This window comes from Epinephelus lanceolatus, chromosome 12 (assembly GCF_041903045.1).
Source record: "Epinephelus lanceolatus isolate andai-2023 chromosome 12, ASM4190304v1, whole genome shotgun sequence".
Classification (NCBI taxonomy): Eukaryota; Metazoa; Chordata; class Actinopteri; order Perciformes; family Serranidae; genus Epinephelus; species Epinephelus lanceolatus.
Window position 1 is genome coordinate 29,103,425 of NC_135745.1, and position 17,225 is coordinate 29,120,649.

Consider the following 17,225-nt stretch of genomic DNA (forward strand, 5'->3'; position numbering starts at 1 on the left):
CCGTACCTTTCTCTTTGATACACTATCTGTCAGAGCTAGATCAAATAAATGATTCATAATTGATATATTATCTGAAGCCTAATTTAAATAGTTTGGCGTGAAAGGAATTAAAGGCCTGTCCCAAATATAGGCCTGTTGGTTTCAGTGATTTAAGCAAATAATAGCCCAGGCTATTAAATGAAGGTTTACGGTAATATACAGTAGTTAACATTCAGTTAATGCTAATCATTCCCAGCAAGTCCACACTTAATTTCCGAGACCCACTTTCTTTGAACCTATCTGCCAACCTCCAGTCAAGTTGCAGGAGAGAAACATGAATAACTAATGTTATGTTACTCAGCGACAGTTGGAAAAAATTATTCCAAAGATAATTCTGTTCAACAAAAAACAACTTGCAGCAAGCAAAACATGCAAGATAAAATTTACAGATTTAGGTGCAACAACGTCCAACAAACTTGTTTAAACGAATATACATTTTAAAAACCATTTTATTTATATTATTACTCTGTTAAAATGGCATTTAACTTGCTGAAGAGCGCATTATGACTCGTGTAATTCAAAACCCAAGTTTAGGACATGGCACTTGCCTGTTTGAATTGGGACTTGAGTGCAAAACAATGACTTGGTCCCACCTCTGCTATATAGTGTTCTAGAAATGAACTTATATTCATTTTATGGGCATTTAAATAATATTTATACCTAGATTTAATTACAATATAAATTCTATAATATACTTTTCAGGGACTTGTTGATCCCATCTGGCACAATATTGTGCTAACATGCAAATTTCACATATACTCATCTGAGAAATTACACTATACTGTACCTGTATCTTTATATATTTTAGTAATAAAGTTTAAATTTTGTAATCAGTGATTGATAAAACATATACTGTTTATCTCTCTCTCTGCTATCAGTAGCAGAGAGAGCTGCAGCACAGGAACATGACCTCTGATCACCACTGTCTCCAAATACAAATGTTTTGCAAAATTTATGAAAAACTGTGCAACAGTAGGCAGCTAACAAAATACTCACTGATTAAAAACAGCTCCTTTAAATAGACTATCTGTATATGACTTTTAAAAAATAACTATAATTTAATTTAGCTTTTTTCATATTTCTTTTTTGTTTGTTTTTTTAACAAGAAGGCAGGTTTAATTTAAGACAGGGCGAACAGGTCCAGTGCACATAACAGTCACGGGGGGAAGGTTGGGATATAAACTCATAAATCAGTGTTAATAAATGCATAAAGTGCAATATGAGTGATGGGACAGGTTAATGAGTGAATCACCCACTAACAAAACATAGTAGATTTTTTTTAAGAGCAAATGAAGCCATAAAAAAGCAGAACCAAAGCGTAATCGATAAAGGGCAACACGAGCATGACGAGGATATTCAGTGTCACTGTAGTGCTGAGGAAACATAAACAGTCACATGTAAAACATAAAACAGTACGCCACATCTCAAAAAAAATAACAGGTGAAAAATATTTGGTCCTACAGTACATAAAGGCTAGACATGAGAGGCAATGAGGATGACAAGATGGCAACGACACAACTGTACAGATGTGACCTAAATACATTCTCATTGCATCAACAATGCTGTTCTAGTATAGAGGCAGTTCAATTGTCTGGAAAAATATATATATTTCAACTACACTGAGGTCACATCTTTGGGAGAAATCAAGGAGTTTCTACTGTATGACACACGCACTGAGCATTTTTTCTTTCCTCTCTGCTCCGAACACATCTGAAAAGAAAATGTAAAGAGTTTTAAAAAGTATCAAAAGAAATATAACATGGCACCATCGCTGTGCATTCTGTACGAACCGTGCACATTGGCTTCCTTTTTTTATGAGGGTTCATTTTGTCTGTTTCATTTTACAGTCCTAAACCAATCGCTGTAGTTTTGCATAGATACCATTACGCAAAATCTAATCACATTCTGTACATGTAAAATATAAAACGAAACAAGCCTGTAAACATCTATTTCATAACAGTGAACTCATTTAGCCATTGAGATCTGACTGATAAATGAGAGGTGATATGGTAGTGACGATGGGTAAAGTAATGGATAAAGATCAGCGCACCTCAAAAGTACAACTACACTAATGCAACTGTGAATTATGTGTAGGCCAAACCACCTGTACAACTGTAAAAATGACTTGACAATTATTTTTTTTCCTCATTTACATTATAGTCATCTTTGCATGAAAACCAAAATGTCAAGCTATTAAGGCAAAACAAGTATGCACAGTGATTTGTGATTTCATGCATAACTGATGACTGCTATTTACTATGGTGATATTCAAAATTCAGCATCTTCTGAAAACAAGTTAGGTGGCAAAATAATGACTCATCATTGCTCAAGACTTCAGAGGAAAATTTGGGAAACATCAAACCAGGCCTGACTTTGACTTCTGTGACAAACACAGGGATCAGCGCTAAACTGAAGGGACAGTTCAGCCCCAAAAATACATATTCCTCCTCTTACCTGTAGAGTTATTTATCAGTCTAGATTGTCTTGATGGTAGTTGCTGGGTGTTGGAGATATCGACCGCAGAGATGTCTGCCTTCTTTTGAATAAATTGGAACTAGATGGCACTCGGCTTGTGGTGCTCAAAGCACCAAAATAACTCAAACTATTTTCTTTCTACCAAACTACACCTGCCAACTGTATCACTGCAAAGGTTGGGTACCAAACTCTGTACTTTTAAGGGTACCGACTGAATTCATCGGTACTACTGAATACTGTTTTACCTGAGAGCGTATCTCGGTAAGAATGAAGGGTTCATACAACAGTCAGAAGCACCCCAAAGCTGGGGAATCAGCCACAGAGCTCCGAGGCCAACAACAGAGCTCCCCAGAGCCGCCAGGTTCAACTTAAGACTTAAGACAGGAGGTGGAAGCAAAAACCACAGAGCTCCACAGCAGCTCCGTCGATTTCCCAGCGGGTCAGAACTATTGCTGCAGCACCAATCTGGCAATGTCTTTTCTAAATTATTTAAGTAATAGCCTAGTGTCACTGCCAGACTAGCAAACTTGAGCTTCAACAATTAATCGATAGGTTTTCAGCTATTAAATTTATCGCCAACTAATCTGTAATATATTAATTAGCGTGAGAAATTTTTAAGAAAAGAATTTCTCTGATTCTTTTCTTAAATGTAAATATTTTGTGGTTTCTTTACTCCCCTATGTCAGTAAACTGAGTATCTTTGGGTTGTGGACAAAACAAGACTTTTGAGGATGTCATCTTGAGCTGAGGGAAACACTGATCAGCTTTTTTTTCACCATTTTCTGGCATTTAATAGAGCAAACAACTAATCGATTAATCGAGAAATCGAGAAGCAGACAGACAGATACAGAAGATCAGCGCTATGTGTGATTAGAAAAGAGCAGAGAAACAGCAGAACCATTTTAGTCTACTACGTCACCCCTGTAACTTCTTCAAAAAGTACATTTTGAGTGATGAGTAGATGCACTCTTCCTTCTGCGTGGTGATAGGGGTATTTTTTGGTAGAATATGAAACTGCTCACAACAAGGTCTGTGGATTATCTTGAGTAACCGGCTCATTATTTCTGGAAAGAGACATTGCCGTTGAGTTTTTTTTGGAAGTCGAGCACCACAAGCCGAGTGCCATCTAATTCCATTATATTCAAGAGAAGGCAGACGTCTCTATGCCTGATATCTCCAACACTCTGCAACTCACACCAAAACTATCTAGGCTGATAAACTGCAATACAGGTAAGAGGGAAAATATGTATTTTTGATTTCATGTTTAACTGTCCCTTTAATATCCAAACTGAATGTATTACACAGAGCAACCAGCTTGGCACAGACGAAGGTTAAATCTGTCAGGTGTTTCCTCTGAATCATCGAGCTACTCTGTGTTAGCAGGTGTGTGATAGATTGTTAAGGGTTTGCTCTGCAGACTTGGTTTAGTCAGTCATTGATGGAGAATAAGAGACCAGACTCCTTCTGCCCTCATGATATTTTCATCAAGCTGCCTCGAATAAAAACTAAGCATCTAAATAAATCAAAACTGAATGTGTCATTTGCAAAAGGTAGTGACAGAACCATGAAGATCATTCATACCATACTCGAGTGTCATCAGTCGTGAACCATCTTTCCTGTTTTCAAGGTTTCCAGTCTTCAAAAACATTTCAATATATGATGTTTCTTTAAAAGCTCTCTTGTTGGGTTTTGATTGGGTCGGTCGGTGTGGAATCGATGCTCTGTCCAGACGAGGTCTCGACCAGCGTGCTCCAGAAATCTGCTCCTCTTGGTTTTCCCCCATGGCAGCAGGATTCACACACCTGTGCATGAGCATGTGGTGCGGTGGTTAGAGCCGGTCGAGGCGGAACGCATCCTCTGTGGCGGGGTCAGCAAGGACCATGTCCGGATCATTGAGCATGTGCAGGCCGTCGAGCGTCAGCGGGTCGATTTTCAGATCATCCAGTGGGAACTGGGAGTCAACGTCGAAGCTGACATCTGTGGAGAGCGAGCCAGTGAGGTCTTTGGGCAGGCTGGGGGGAGACTCTCCGCTCACTGAGCAGAAGCAAGACAACAAAAAACAAAACAAAAAGATTAGTAGCTGAAGGCAGTAGCAGGCAGACATTTATTTCTATTAGAGTTTTTAAAGGTATATTTTCCTAATTTTCAACCGGCTTTGTGTCGTAACAATGTGGGAATGAACTATTGTAAACTTCCCTCCATCTTACCAGTGTCCAGATCTCTTGGGCTGTTGCTGGAATTACACATCATACTTTATCATTTTTGTTCGCCTGCTGCCACAAACACGAAGAGTATATAGGTGGATTGAGAGAGAGCTGCCCCCTTCTCTCTCAAATGCAGATCAAACTATGAAACTAGGCAGTGCTGATGAAGTATAAACCAACATTCTATTACTGTACTGTCTATTTCATGCCTAAAATATTTTCTGTAACTGATATTTTAAGGTTCCTTTAGCTACAGCCAAGTTACATTTAAGTTTTTTTAAGACTTTTTTAATGCCACACGGAATGAAATTTATAAACAATTTTACAGTCTTCAACACTTAAGGGAAAAAAACATGAAACAACACCAATTACTTAGGGTTAGGGTCAATTTTGCCCAAATACTGTAACATAAAGATGACTTGTCTTGTGGCGGTGTAATCAATCTACTGTTTACTTCTTTTATTTATTTGACAGTAATTAGTATCTAGCTCCTAAAATGTTCAGGCAGAGGGTACCTGCTGTTGCTCTGGTTGAGGGTGAGAGACTGTCAGTTTATAGTTTGTTGGTCACAGGGAAACAGAGATCTGTGTGGGTACATGAGACCCTAAAAAAGAGGGTGGATCATACTTCCCATGTCTCAGCATTTTGAAAGACTGATTTAAGACACTTAATTTCTATTGAGGCCTTATTTTTAGATTAATGAATCCAATACCTTTTGAGATTTTTTAAGGATCCGCGGTAACCCTGTATTTTAGTGCAGCTTTTGGAGGAAATTTGAGAGCTTGTAAGCAGGAAGTGGGCGCCATACTGTTTCCTATATTGCTGATCAAAGATGAACCAAGACTCTGTTACTGCATCGCGTATTTTGCATATTTCTCAAATGTTTAAAGGAACATGTTTAATTGTTTTACTGGCCAGACATCATATTATGTTCAGATGAGCCACACACATCATGTCACCCACCAGCGGGAGCGTTTATTGGTTTGGTATAATGCAGTGCATCCTGGTAGCTGTAGGTTTTTCACCTCTTAAACATAAGCAAATACCACAGCCCTTTTCCTCTGTTTTCTTTGGTCACATAGCACCAATTTCAAGAGACTTGCGTCTTTCTACTGCATAGACGGCCCAGTTTTATGAAAAGACCATCTTTCCAGCAATGAAATAATTTTGAAAGGAGGAGAGGGCAGGCTCTGTGATTGTAATTGGAAAGAAATTAATGGCATCAAGTAGAGACTGAATGTTGACAAGCCTGGGTTATGATTTGAGGAGAACTTTCTGTAAGAGGCTTGACATCTTAATTACACATTCCGTTAACAACAGACACTGCTAATTTTTGCAAACAACTGAGGGGTAACTTGGGGTGAAAAATCCTGTTTCAAATTTGATAGGCTTTTTTTTTGGTTGCTGTAACTGTCATTCATGATAAATCTGACAGTCTCTCCCCTATAGATTTTGCCCCAACAGAATTATTTTTACACTGAGTACTTGTGGATTGATTGAAAGCTCCATCACAGATTTGGGAAATAACTTTCCTACCTGTGTATGCAGCACTGTCTCACAGCCGAGTGTGGGATTTGTACGTGCTCTCCGGCAATTTAAAGCTCACACTATCACAGTCATTTAAGGTTCACCTTCAAATATGTTATTCACCCATTGCATGAGTGGCAGATAAACAACAATGCCAGGCAATTTACAGCCAGTTTATGGGGTATGTAATACATTGTAACAGCCCTGCAGTAAATCATAGCTTCTGAGGTTCAGTTTTTATTGTCAGTGTCAGAGAAAATGACAGTATATCAAAATAAACAAGCAAATATGAGGCTTTATTCTGAAATCCCCACAAAGGTTTTTAACAGAGGTAGCAGCCGCAGCAGCCTGCCGCAATTCTCTAAAAGCCACTTGCTGTGAGACTTAAGTGAGCTACATGATATGTCGAAGCAGTACCTGTGAGAATGATGTTGGGGATGTTGCCATGGCTACTGTAGCCCAGCTGCTGCGAGTCCTGAAGGTTGCAATGGCCACCAGTCAAACCCATCATGAGCGCCTGGGAGTAGTTGAGGGTGGAGGTCTGGTTATAGAGGCTGTCAGAGCTGATGGGAGTTTCAATCATGTTGAACTGCTCCAACTGGTGATGACAACAGAGAGAAGAATTACAGCTGTATCTCACATGTAAAAGCTCCGAAGCAAGAGCAGAACTAAACATGGACGTTCAGGGCTTTCTGTACCTGTTGTGAGAGAGCACTGGCCTGAATGGACGGGAGCTGCTGGTCGTAGAAGTCTGCAAATACGCTGCCCAGTATGGAGTTATGCTGCAACAACAAACAGGCCAAATCTGTGTGTTTAGACTTTGGTTAAAAAAAAAGCTCCTCGTGCAGACCATCAACTACGAACATACCTCATCCAGGCGCCAGAAGTTACACATTTAACATAACAAATGTGGAATATGAAAAAGACAGTCAAAAGCAGCAACAACACTGGAACAATTTACAATATCACCTCACAATAGGGCTGTGTGTCGGCAAGAATCTGGCAGTACCATGCGTATCATGATATAGGGGTTACTATTTGATTTATGATATATATTGTGATGCTGTATGCAAAGTCATATGTTGCAAATTTTTTTTCAAATCTAATTTTAGGAGGTAGCAGAGCTCCCTTTATGATTCTCCCTGTTTTATAGGCCTGTGTTCTTTGTGTTTACGCTGGCAATATGTTGCTGCATTGAAGTGGAAACGTCAAATGGCTGATAATAGATGACTACACTGTTCTCCAGCAGCTGTTAGAGCTGGGACGATATAAAAGTACTGAATCTCCCGATGTGATGCCATCATGATACTGTGGTGCCAATTCAATATGCCTTGTGATTTTTAAGTATTGTGACTTGATATTATGATTTATTGTGATTTTTGTTCTTTTTTTGTTCATTTTTTTTAACACCACACTATGGGAAAAAGTTAACTTCTTCCGTTTTAGAGACATGAGACATATTTTCAAAAACAAAGCACAACTTATGATTTGCTCAGCCCCTCAGTTGGCGAAAGCTTCAGAGACGGACTCAGTAGCAGCTGTAGCAACTCAAATTCAGCCTAGGCAGACCCCTGGGCCGGAGTTCACAGCAGAGTGGATCTTATGTCTGTGTAGCCGCAGCAACAGAAATTTTGCCAACCCACTTTCACTCCCAACTCGTCAAATACTGACACATGATCAGTGGCCCCCTCGACGACACCGATGCACCAAGGCACCCTTTAGCTGTGGTATGAGGTGCACCAGGCGGCAGCATTTTTGGACACGCTAGGGAACTACTGTAGTATGAAGAATGAGAAAGTCTGCATAAGGTGGGCAAATCAAACAAACTCAAGACTTTCACCTGGGAGCCCACTGTTTGTGTCCCATGTGAAACGAGATGTCAATTTAGATATTTTAACAACATAGTAGTATGCTAAAAAGTGAAACATGGTACACAAGTGACTTATATCAATTGACGTATGTTACGTATGTCACGCAAAGTCTTTTTTTTAGAACCCTAACAATGTCCTTTTGTTGTCTAACCCTAAGGAATTAAACCTTAAATTAAAACCTTAAAAGTTTTTCCCTACATTGTAAGTTTTCTTTAAAGAAACTGTATAAATCTAACCAGCAAAAACTGCACATTTCCTGTTCAAACAGATGTTTATTTTGAAAAGATACAATGCATATAAGCGTATATTGACACACCATCCCTGAGCGTCCAAAACTGACAAAGGAGGGGTACTTAGGGTGTCATATTCAGTATCTGACTAGTTGGAGAGTGGTGGAGAGTTTGAGCTGAGCCTGCTGAATTTAAGTTGCTACTTGAGCAGCTGGAGGTCAATGTCCTCAGACTGTCTGCCATTGTCTGCTTTGTCACTTAAGCTTTGTTTGTTCAGAATCAATACAGTTCCACAAAACATAATATCGTAATACTCAGATGTGTTGATATTTTCATATGTGCAACATATGCATGCAACATCTAGAATTATTTGGGTTGTGTTAGCTAATTCCCAACCATTTCATGTGTGCAAATGCATCCACCTTCTATATGTGTGATGATGCAATACTTGTGTGAATACTGCAGAGACGACAAAGCTGTGCACTCATTAATGATCCTGTAACTCAACCATTAACACATCTTAAATGTAAATGGACAGCACACAAAGAAGAAACAGTCGACAACAGTAATAAACACACAGGTCAGAAGCAACTCCCTCATTTTCATTGAATGTTTAAAGCAAGACGGACACGAACGTGACAGCCCACCGAGGAATTTTTAGCCTGATGTTTTCAATTATAAATGTCAACTAAACCAATCCCTGTGGTATTTGCAAAATCTTGCAATATTTATAGTGTTTGCTGTGATATCCAAATGCAACAGGCATACATACACTATCACAAGAAATTATGCATGAATATTTTATTAAGAGAACTACTTACAAGATACCCAAGTGGAGGCATTTTCTGATCTCCAGAACACTTAAAACTTACATGGAAAGTATTTAAAAACTGCAAGTGTAATAAGAAACTAAATCAATGACTACATTAATGAATGAGCGTACAAATAAATAAACAAGGGACTTAATTACACGAATAACAACCATTCTTTAACATATCATCCTCCCAAAAGTCAGTATACACTAAATACTGACCAGATGTCAAAAAACAGTCAGCTAAAGATAAGGACAGGGACGCCTTACTTTGAAAAGGCTTTGATGCGAGCTTCCTCTGCTGCCTTCTGGCCTTGGTGTTTTAATTAACATGGAGCAAATGGAGTGAAATTCACATGAAATAAAGGGAATCATTGAAAATATAATCCCCTTTGTGACTCTATTCTCCCTTCACTGACTCACCCAGCGCGAGCTAATTCTCTTCAAGTTTCTCATTTGAATGTCCTCATTGAACCAGCAACAGGAATTCTCCTATTTCATCGTGGCCTCTTAATGTATAAGTAATTGGATCATATTCTCAGCCTGTGCTCCTCCTGGTTCAAAACCAAATTATCTGTGTGTGCTGCAGATGTCCCCACAGGGCAGAGCGGGATAATAGAGCACACAGCCTGTCAGTTGTGGTTTAGCCCGTGGATAACCTCGGCACTGCGAGTGTGAGCCGCCTCAGCTGAGGACAGAACTGAGCTGCAAACACCAGGACAAACATGGAAAAAAATGCATACACACACTTGCTTGCCACATTTCTCTGCATCTCAAACACACACAGTGTCACAAATTCAGTAGAAGCAAATGCTTGTTTAAAATGCTGCCTAACTCTCAGGTTAAATGCTGAATCTAAAACTCTACATAATATACATTTAAACATGTGATTCAAGGTTTTATATCGGGAATGTTTACCTAAAACACTAACAGCACCACTGCTTTAACACAGTTTCAAATCTCAAATGCTTGTACTGAGTCAGATTAACAACCCTGATCCATGTTTACCTTGGGTGTGTTTAGTTTATCGTATGGCACCACCCTGCAAGCAAGGTTCAGTTTGTTGGGATTCAACCATGGGACTGATTGGTGGCTTCTCCCAGAATAAATGCTCGAAGCGGGTAGGATTATCATCTCCCCTTCTTTGCCACCTTACAATCCCCATGCTGGTGCCAAACCACAATAAAGACAAAGATCTGATGAACATAAACAACAAACAAACTCCGGTACAGAGTCTTAAACGGCAAGACTGGGGAGGAAACAGTGGAGATGCAACGCAAATACCACAAAAGCAGCAGAGAAGGAAGGTCAGGGACACAGCTACATAACAACACATCAACGACACTGAGTGCTCAAAGAGACTGGTGGTCAGATCTGGGCAAAACAGGGACTATTTCATGTCTACTGCTGTGATTATGACATGCTTATAAAACACCTGTCATAACATGAAAACCACAATTACATGCGGTGTGTTTGCTGGCAAACCTCCACTGAAACTGAATTTCCTGCTATGACATGTTAAAATGTGAGCTGTCGACATGCTCCTGGGGGTCCATGTCATTGGTTCGACAGCCCATTGGTTCAACATCCCATTAGTCCGACTGTCCGCGGTGCTGAACGGCTTGCGGCGGGCATATGGTGCGCCACGACCAGCTTGAGGCGGAGCAGGCTCACGGCTTATGTGTTTGTCACTTTCTTTTTCATTTTAACCCACACCATGATCTTTTCCTGACCCTAACCAAGTGGTTTTTGTGCCTAAACCTAACCAGACCTTAACCACAGGGCATCATGATGATTTCGGAACAAACTTCGGAACAATGAGTTTAATATGGGATATGGAACAATGGGATGTCGAACCAATGGGCTGTCGAACCAATGGGCAGTTCCCGCTCCTGGATCAACATCCCACATCGCATTCCTGGACCAAGATTACAATCAACCAATCACAGCCCTCTGATGTCATCAGTGTGCTGCTCCTGTGCTTGTTTCGCAATTCCTTTGTGCTTCTTTAAAGATAAGCTTGTTTTCCACAATGGGACAAGTAAACAAAGTCCTCAGTAACACTGCAAAAAACCTTGTAGGCTACTGCGCGGTTAGCAATTAGCTTGCTAACTAGGTTGACTATTCTAATGAGTAAACCTGCCAATAGATGAGAATATTTGCGAGCTAGCTTGCTAACAAGTAAGCTTATCTATCTATCTATCTATCTATCTATCTATCTATCTATCTACAAGTAAGCTATCATAGCCTATTGGCAAGCTTACTTGTTAGCATAGCCTACCTAGTTAGCAAGCTAACTCGTTAATATTCTAGTCTGACGATAAGCTTACTTGTTAGCGTAGCCAATCCGGCTAGCAAGCTGACTTGCTAACCCTGCAGTAAGGTTGTTGTTTTTTTACATTCTGTTATTGAGGATTTTGTTCAATTTTACTTCCTTCAATTCGGAAAACTAGCTTAGCTCTGAAGAAGCACAAAAGAATTTTGGCAGCACACATAGGATGTCAGAGGGCTTTAATTGGTTGATTGCAATGTTGGTCCTGGAACGCGATGTGGGATGTTGATCCAGGAGCATGTCCAATTTGGCAAAATCACGTTGTGCATAGCATATTGATATCAGAAGATCCTTCACCCACAAACTGATTATTCGTATATCAGTTACTCGCCATGAGTTACCTTAAAATGGTGAAGGAAACAGAGAATCCAAAAAAAGTAAATGTTGCTCATGAATTAAAGTAAACAGGAACCATGCTAACAACCGCAAAACTATCTCAAAAGATTTGTTTACCATCTCTCACACAACTCCTGCAGTCTCAGATCCAAGTCTCATGTATCCAGTCTTATGCTCGGTACTTCCCAAACACATGCATTTTTGCGAAAACCTCTGTATTGTAAACGCTTCAGTACAAACAGTCTCATGCACTGTAGAGCTGCAGGCCTGGGCATGTGTGTGTCTTTCTATTCTGCTCAAGTGGAGCTTAGATGCATGCATGTGTTCAGGTATGCTCAGGGCGTGCAACACATACAGTACAGGCCAAAAGTTTGGACACACCTTCTCATTCAATGCGTTTTCTTTATTTTCATGACTATTTACATTGTAGATTCTCACTGAAGGCATCAAAACTATGAATGAACACATGTGGAGTTATGTACTTAACAAAAAAAGGTGAAATAACTGAAAACATGTTTTATATTCTAGTTTCTTCAAAATAGCCACCCTTTGCTCTGATTACTGCTTTGCACACTCTTGGCATTCTCTCCATGAGCTTCAAGAGGTAGTCACCTGAAATGGTTTTCCAACAGTCTTGAAGGAGTTCCCAGAGGTGTTTAGCACTTGTTGGCCCCTTTGCCTTCACTCTGCGGTCCAGCTCACCCCAAACCATCTCGATTGGGTTCAGGTCCGGTGACTGTGGAGGCCAGGTCATCTGCCACAGCACTCCATCACTCTCCTTCTTGGTCAAATAGCCCTTACACAGCCTGGAGGTGTGTTTGGGGTCATTGTCCTGTTGAAAAATAAATGATCATCCAACTAAACGCAAACCGGATGGGATGGCATGTCGCTGCAGGATGCTGTGGTAGCCATGCTGGTTCAGTGTGCCTTCAATTTTGAATAAATCCCCAACAGTGTCACCAGCAAAACACCCCCACACCATCACACCTCCTCCTCCATGCTTCACAGTGGGAACCAGGCATGTGGAATCCATCCGTTCACCTTTTCTGCGTCTCACAAAGACATGGCGGTTGGAACCAAAGATCTCAAATTTGGACTCATCAGACCAAAGCACAGATTTCCACTGGTCTAATGTCCATTCCTTGTGTTTCTTGGCCCAAACAAATCTCTTCTGCTTGTTGCCTCTCCTTAGCAGTGGTTTCCTAGCAGCTATTTGACCATGAAGGCCTGATTCGCACAGTCTCCTCTTAACAGTTGTTCTAGAGATGGGTCTGCTGCTAGAATTCTGTGTGGCATTCATCTGGTCTCTGATCTGAGCTGCTGTTAACTTGCGATTTCTGAGGCTGGTGACTCGGATGAACTTATCCTCAGAAGCAGAGGTGACTCTTGGTCTTCCTTTCCTGGGTCAGTCCTCATGTGTGCCAGTTTCGTTGTAGCGCTTGATGGTTTTTGCGACTCCACTTGGGGACACATTTAAAGTTTTTGCAATTTTCCGGACTGACTGACCTTCATTTCTTAAAGTAATGATGGCCACTCGTTTTTCTTTAGTTAGCTGATTGGTTCTTGCCATAATATGAATTTTAACAGTTGTCCAATAGGGCTGTCGGCTGTGTATTAACCTGACTTCTTCACAACACAACTGATGGTCCCAACCCCATTGATAAAGCAAGAAATTCCACTAATTAACCCTGATAAGGCACACCTGTGAAGTGGAAACCATTTCAGGTGACTACCTCTTGAAGCTCATCGAGAGAATGCCAAGAGTGTGCAAAGCAGTAATCAGAGCAAAGGGTGGCTATTTTGAAGAAACTAGAATATAAAACATGTTTTCAGTTATTTCACCTTTTTTTGTTAAGTATATAACTCCACATGTGTTCATTCATAGTTTTGATACCTTCAGTGAGAATCTACAATGTAAATAGTCATGAAAATAAAGAAAACGCATTGAATGAGAAGGTGTGTCCAAACTTTTGGCCTGTACTGTAGGCATTTTTAAATCATAATACTTTAACAAAAATGCACGTTTGGGAAATACCGGGCATAAGGCTGGATAAATTAGACTGAGATTATACTGCATGAGTTGTGTCCTGCATGAGGAATGTTTGCCTTTTGTGGATTCTCCGTTCATGAAGAAAACGTTTCTTCACGATCTAAACGTAACCCAGGGTGACTAACTGATATACAAATGGTCATTTTGTGGGTGAAGTATTCCTTTAACATGATTTTTGTCCATTTTTCCCTATTCCATACTACAGAGGCAAAGTAAACAAGTAAAAACTATTTTAAAACAGCCTGTTTGAATTTATCTTGCTTGACATAAACTGACATACATTACTTTGCCCAGATCTGCTAACGTCAACACAATACAAGCAGCTATGGGGGGGGGGCAGCCACAGAGCTCTACTCGGCAACGATAACCACAGGACTACGATGCAGGGGACGGTGACGTTTATACAGAGCGAGCTCATTGGTTCACACGCCCTTACTTGAGGCGAGCCTCCAGGTGAGAAGCCTTGATTGGAGACGGGGGAGGTTGGAGACTGATTGGCAGAGGATCCGACCCTACTGCGGTACTGTTGGAGGGAGGAGGCCTGATACAAGAGGACATGTTTGAGTTATTCACAGAGGGGGACGTCCTTTACTGGCGTCTGTGTGTAAATGTGGTCATACTGGATATGGAGCTTTGTGACATGTATGTCTGGTGTCAGCTGAAAGTACAGATGCACTGATTCAAGACTGATACTGGGTATCAGGCCGATACTGACTTAAATAGTTTGATCAGGTATCAGTGACAATGGGTCCAATCTGTTCAATTTGTTTCTTTATTTATGTTTGATTATACATTTTACTGCTTCAGAAGCACACAGCTTATTAATTAAACATGTAGTTAGTGACTTTTACAAAAATACCTTTTTGTAATATTTGCTGAAAAATTGTCACCATATCCACACAGTACATCATCTTCCTTCTTCTACTCCTCCCAATGGCCTTACTCCATATGAACAACAACAACCAATCAGGGGCGAGGAGTCTCTAACGCAGCTGTCAGTCATGTCAATCACTGTTCGTGAACTGCTGTTACCTGTCAAACTAGGCAACGCTGATCAAATATGAATAAAGATTCTGCAACTGCATTGCCTATTTCTCACTTCTAATGTTGTCAGAAACATATTTTAGTGTACTGTTTAGCTGTGACATGAGAAACTGTGTGACTGAGCCACCATGTTGGAAACAGTCGAGCCAAAACAGAGCACCACCCAATGGCTGGGTCACAAACTTTCTCATTTTAGAGCTAAACAGTACACTAAAATATGTTTATGAAAACATCTGAGAGAATAGCTAATGCAACAACAGAATCTTGATTCATATTCAGGGTTGGGTAGTAACAGATTATATGTAATCGGGATCAGATGACGAAAAATAAGTAACTAATCAGAACAGACAACATCTTTAAAATATGGCAATTAGAAAACGATGAGACTGTTTTTCATGGTAACCAGTGCTCCATTAACTTATGAAAACCCAAGTGTTCCACTTTGTGCTGCATCTAAGAACATTGTTGAGTTAAGATGGAAGATTCGAGCAGAAGCAGTCTTAATATGGGGTGGCTGCGGCTCAGAGGTGGGTCGGGCTGTCCACGAATCGGAAGATTGGCAGCATCTCCAGTACACATGTCAAAGTATTCTTGGGCAAGATACTGAACCTCAAATTGCTCCCAGTGGCTGTTCCATCTGTGTGTGAGTGTGTGTGAATGGTCAGGTGGCACCATGTATGGTAGCCTCAGCCACAAGCATATGAATGTGTGTGTGTGTGTGTGTGAATGGGTGAATAAGACATGTATTGTTAAAGCGCTTTGAGTGGTCGAAAGACTAGAAAATGTTATACAAGTGCAGTCCATCTGCCATTTATTTGTGGAACTCAAATATTTGTGTCTGCGTCCATTTGTATTTAGATTATATTTATATATTTTTGGAATCCAATGGATTATGTTACTGATTAAAGTAATCTGATCAAGCTCATATTTGATCAGCCCTACCTAGTTTGATAGTTTGACCACAGTTCACAAGCAGAGATTGACATGGTTGACAGCTGGCGGCTGCGATAGAGACTCCTCGGCTCTGATTGGTTGTTTTTTTCTTTAAGCCATGGTAGAATCTAGCTAATACCATCAGAGGCACAAAGAGGAGGCAGAAGAATCTGATTTTTTCACAGACTGTCTGTCTCATGTAATCCTGTGTGGATGTAGTGACAGTCTAATATGACAAAAGTTACCAGCTGTATCTTTAAACACTGGCATCAGTATCAGGACTCGATATCAGCGGATACCCAAAGCCCAGGTATCAGTATCAGGACTGAAATAGTTGGATCTGTGCATCCTTCACTGGAAGTCATAAACAGCAGGGACCCTGTCTGAGGAATCACTAAAATACTGATTCCCTCTTTCTAATGGTTGTAACCCATCATACTCATACCATCTAATGCTGAAATGAAATTAAAATAATTATAGTGGTGAACATCATGTACCACATGTCACATCAATGCATTAATAATTCTGAAAAAGATCTGGGAGAAACAGAGAACACTACAGGGGATTAATTAGGAGAGGAAAAATGTTGCCAGCAATCCAAGCTAAGCAACTGAACGCTGTAAAACTGGAGGATCAGAGAGAAGCGACTCGCTTTTGTTCTCTTCTGTCATATCTGCCTTTTTTTTTTTCAATCTCCTCATCCAACAAAATCAAAAGGAGAATATTTACACAAACTAAAAACAACAACTATTTCTATTCTGATCACAAAATCAACTTGACTTGAAGGGAAACTTAGGTAATTTTCAACCTGGATCCTGTTTCCTCGTGTTTTTGTGTCTAAGTGACGAATGGAGAGAACAGTTTTTGAAATTGGTCCAGTACTGAGAGAGAGCACTGCAGCCACAGCAGCAAAACTGGCTTTAATGTAGTCCCTACGTATGTCGTGTACGTCCTCTGACAGTGCTTGTTTGATAGCGACCGGCTCAGATTGTTGTTTGAAGTGTTACGGAAAGGATCCCTACGGAGAAAGAAATGCTTTTATTTACCTTTCACTGATGCAGTCTGTTTGTTGGTGTGTGTAACCAAGTCAAGGAGAAGTCTTGCTCTGAAATCTCACAGACTTTGTTGTTTAAATCAGCTAAATATTCAGATTCAGCCGTGACACTGAAAATCTTTTAGATAATACTGAGCTACTCTTTCTGTACTCTGCAACTCCTCTGTCCAACTCTCACTAACATTTCCATGGTTTCTCCTGGAAGTCTCCTGGAAATTACATTTGTATGTTACTTAAGTACTTTCTTAATTACGTTCTTGTGGCAACAGCTGGATTACGTTCAGAGACAATGTTTCTGTCAGGTAACAAAACACATTCT

The 17,225-nt window shown here is 40.3% G+C and overlaps 1 protein-coding gene across 4 annotated transcripts in view; it reads right to left on the bottom strand.

Moving 5' to 3' along the window:
• Window positions 1-4,211: 4,211 nt before the first annotated feature.
• The window catches only part of LOC117271626 (CREB-regulated transcription coactivator 1), a 33,409-nt gene continuing 20,395 nt past the window's right edge, over window positions 4,212-17,225 (bottom strand). For 2 of the 4 annotated variants that reach the window (XM_078173216.1, XM_078173215.1), the window contains exons 12-15: window positions 14,312-14,416; window positions 6,944-7,027; window positions 6,663-6,843; window positions 4,212-4,548 (exon numbers count right to left, since the gene is read on the bottom strand). In XM_078173216.1, coding sequence (XP_078029342.1) covers window positions 4,343-4,548; window positions 6,663-6,843; window positions 6,944-7,027; window positions 14,312-14,416 — 576 coding nt within the window. In that variant the 3' untranslated portion in view covers window positions 4,212-4,342. The remainder of the gene's footprint in view (window positions 4,549-6,662; window positions 6,844-6,943; window positions 7,028-14,311; window positions 14,417-17,225) is intronic. The other 2 variants (XM_078173218.1, XM_078173217.1) reach the window with 1 other exon arrangement.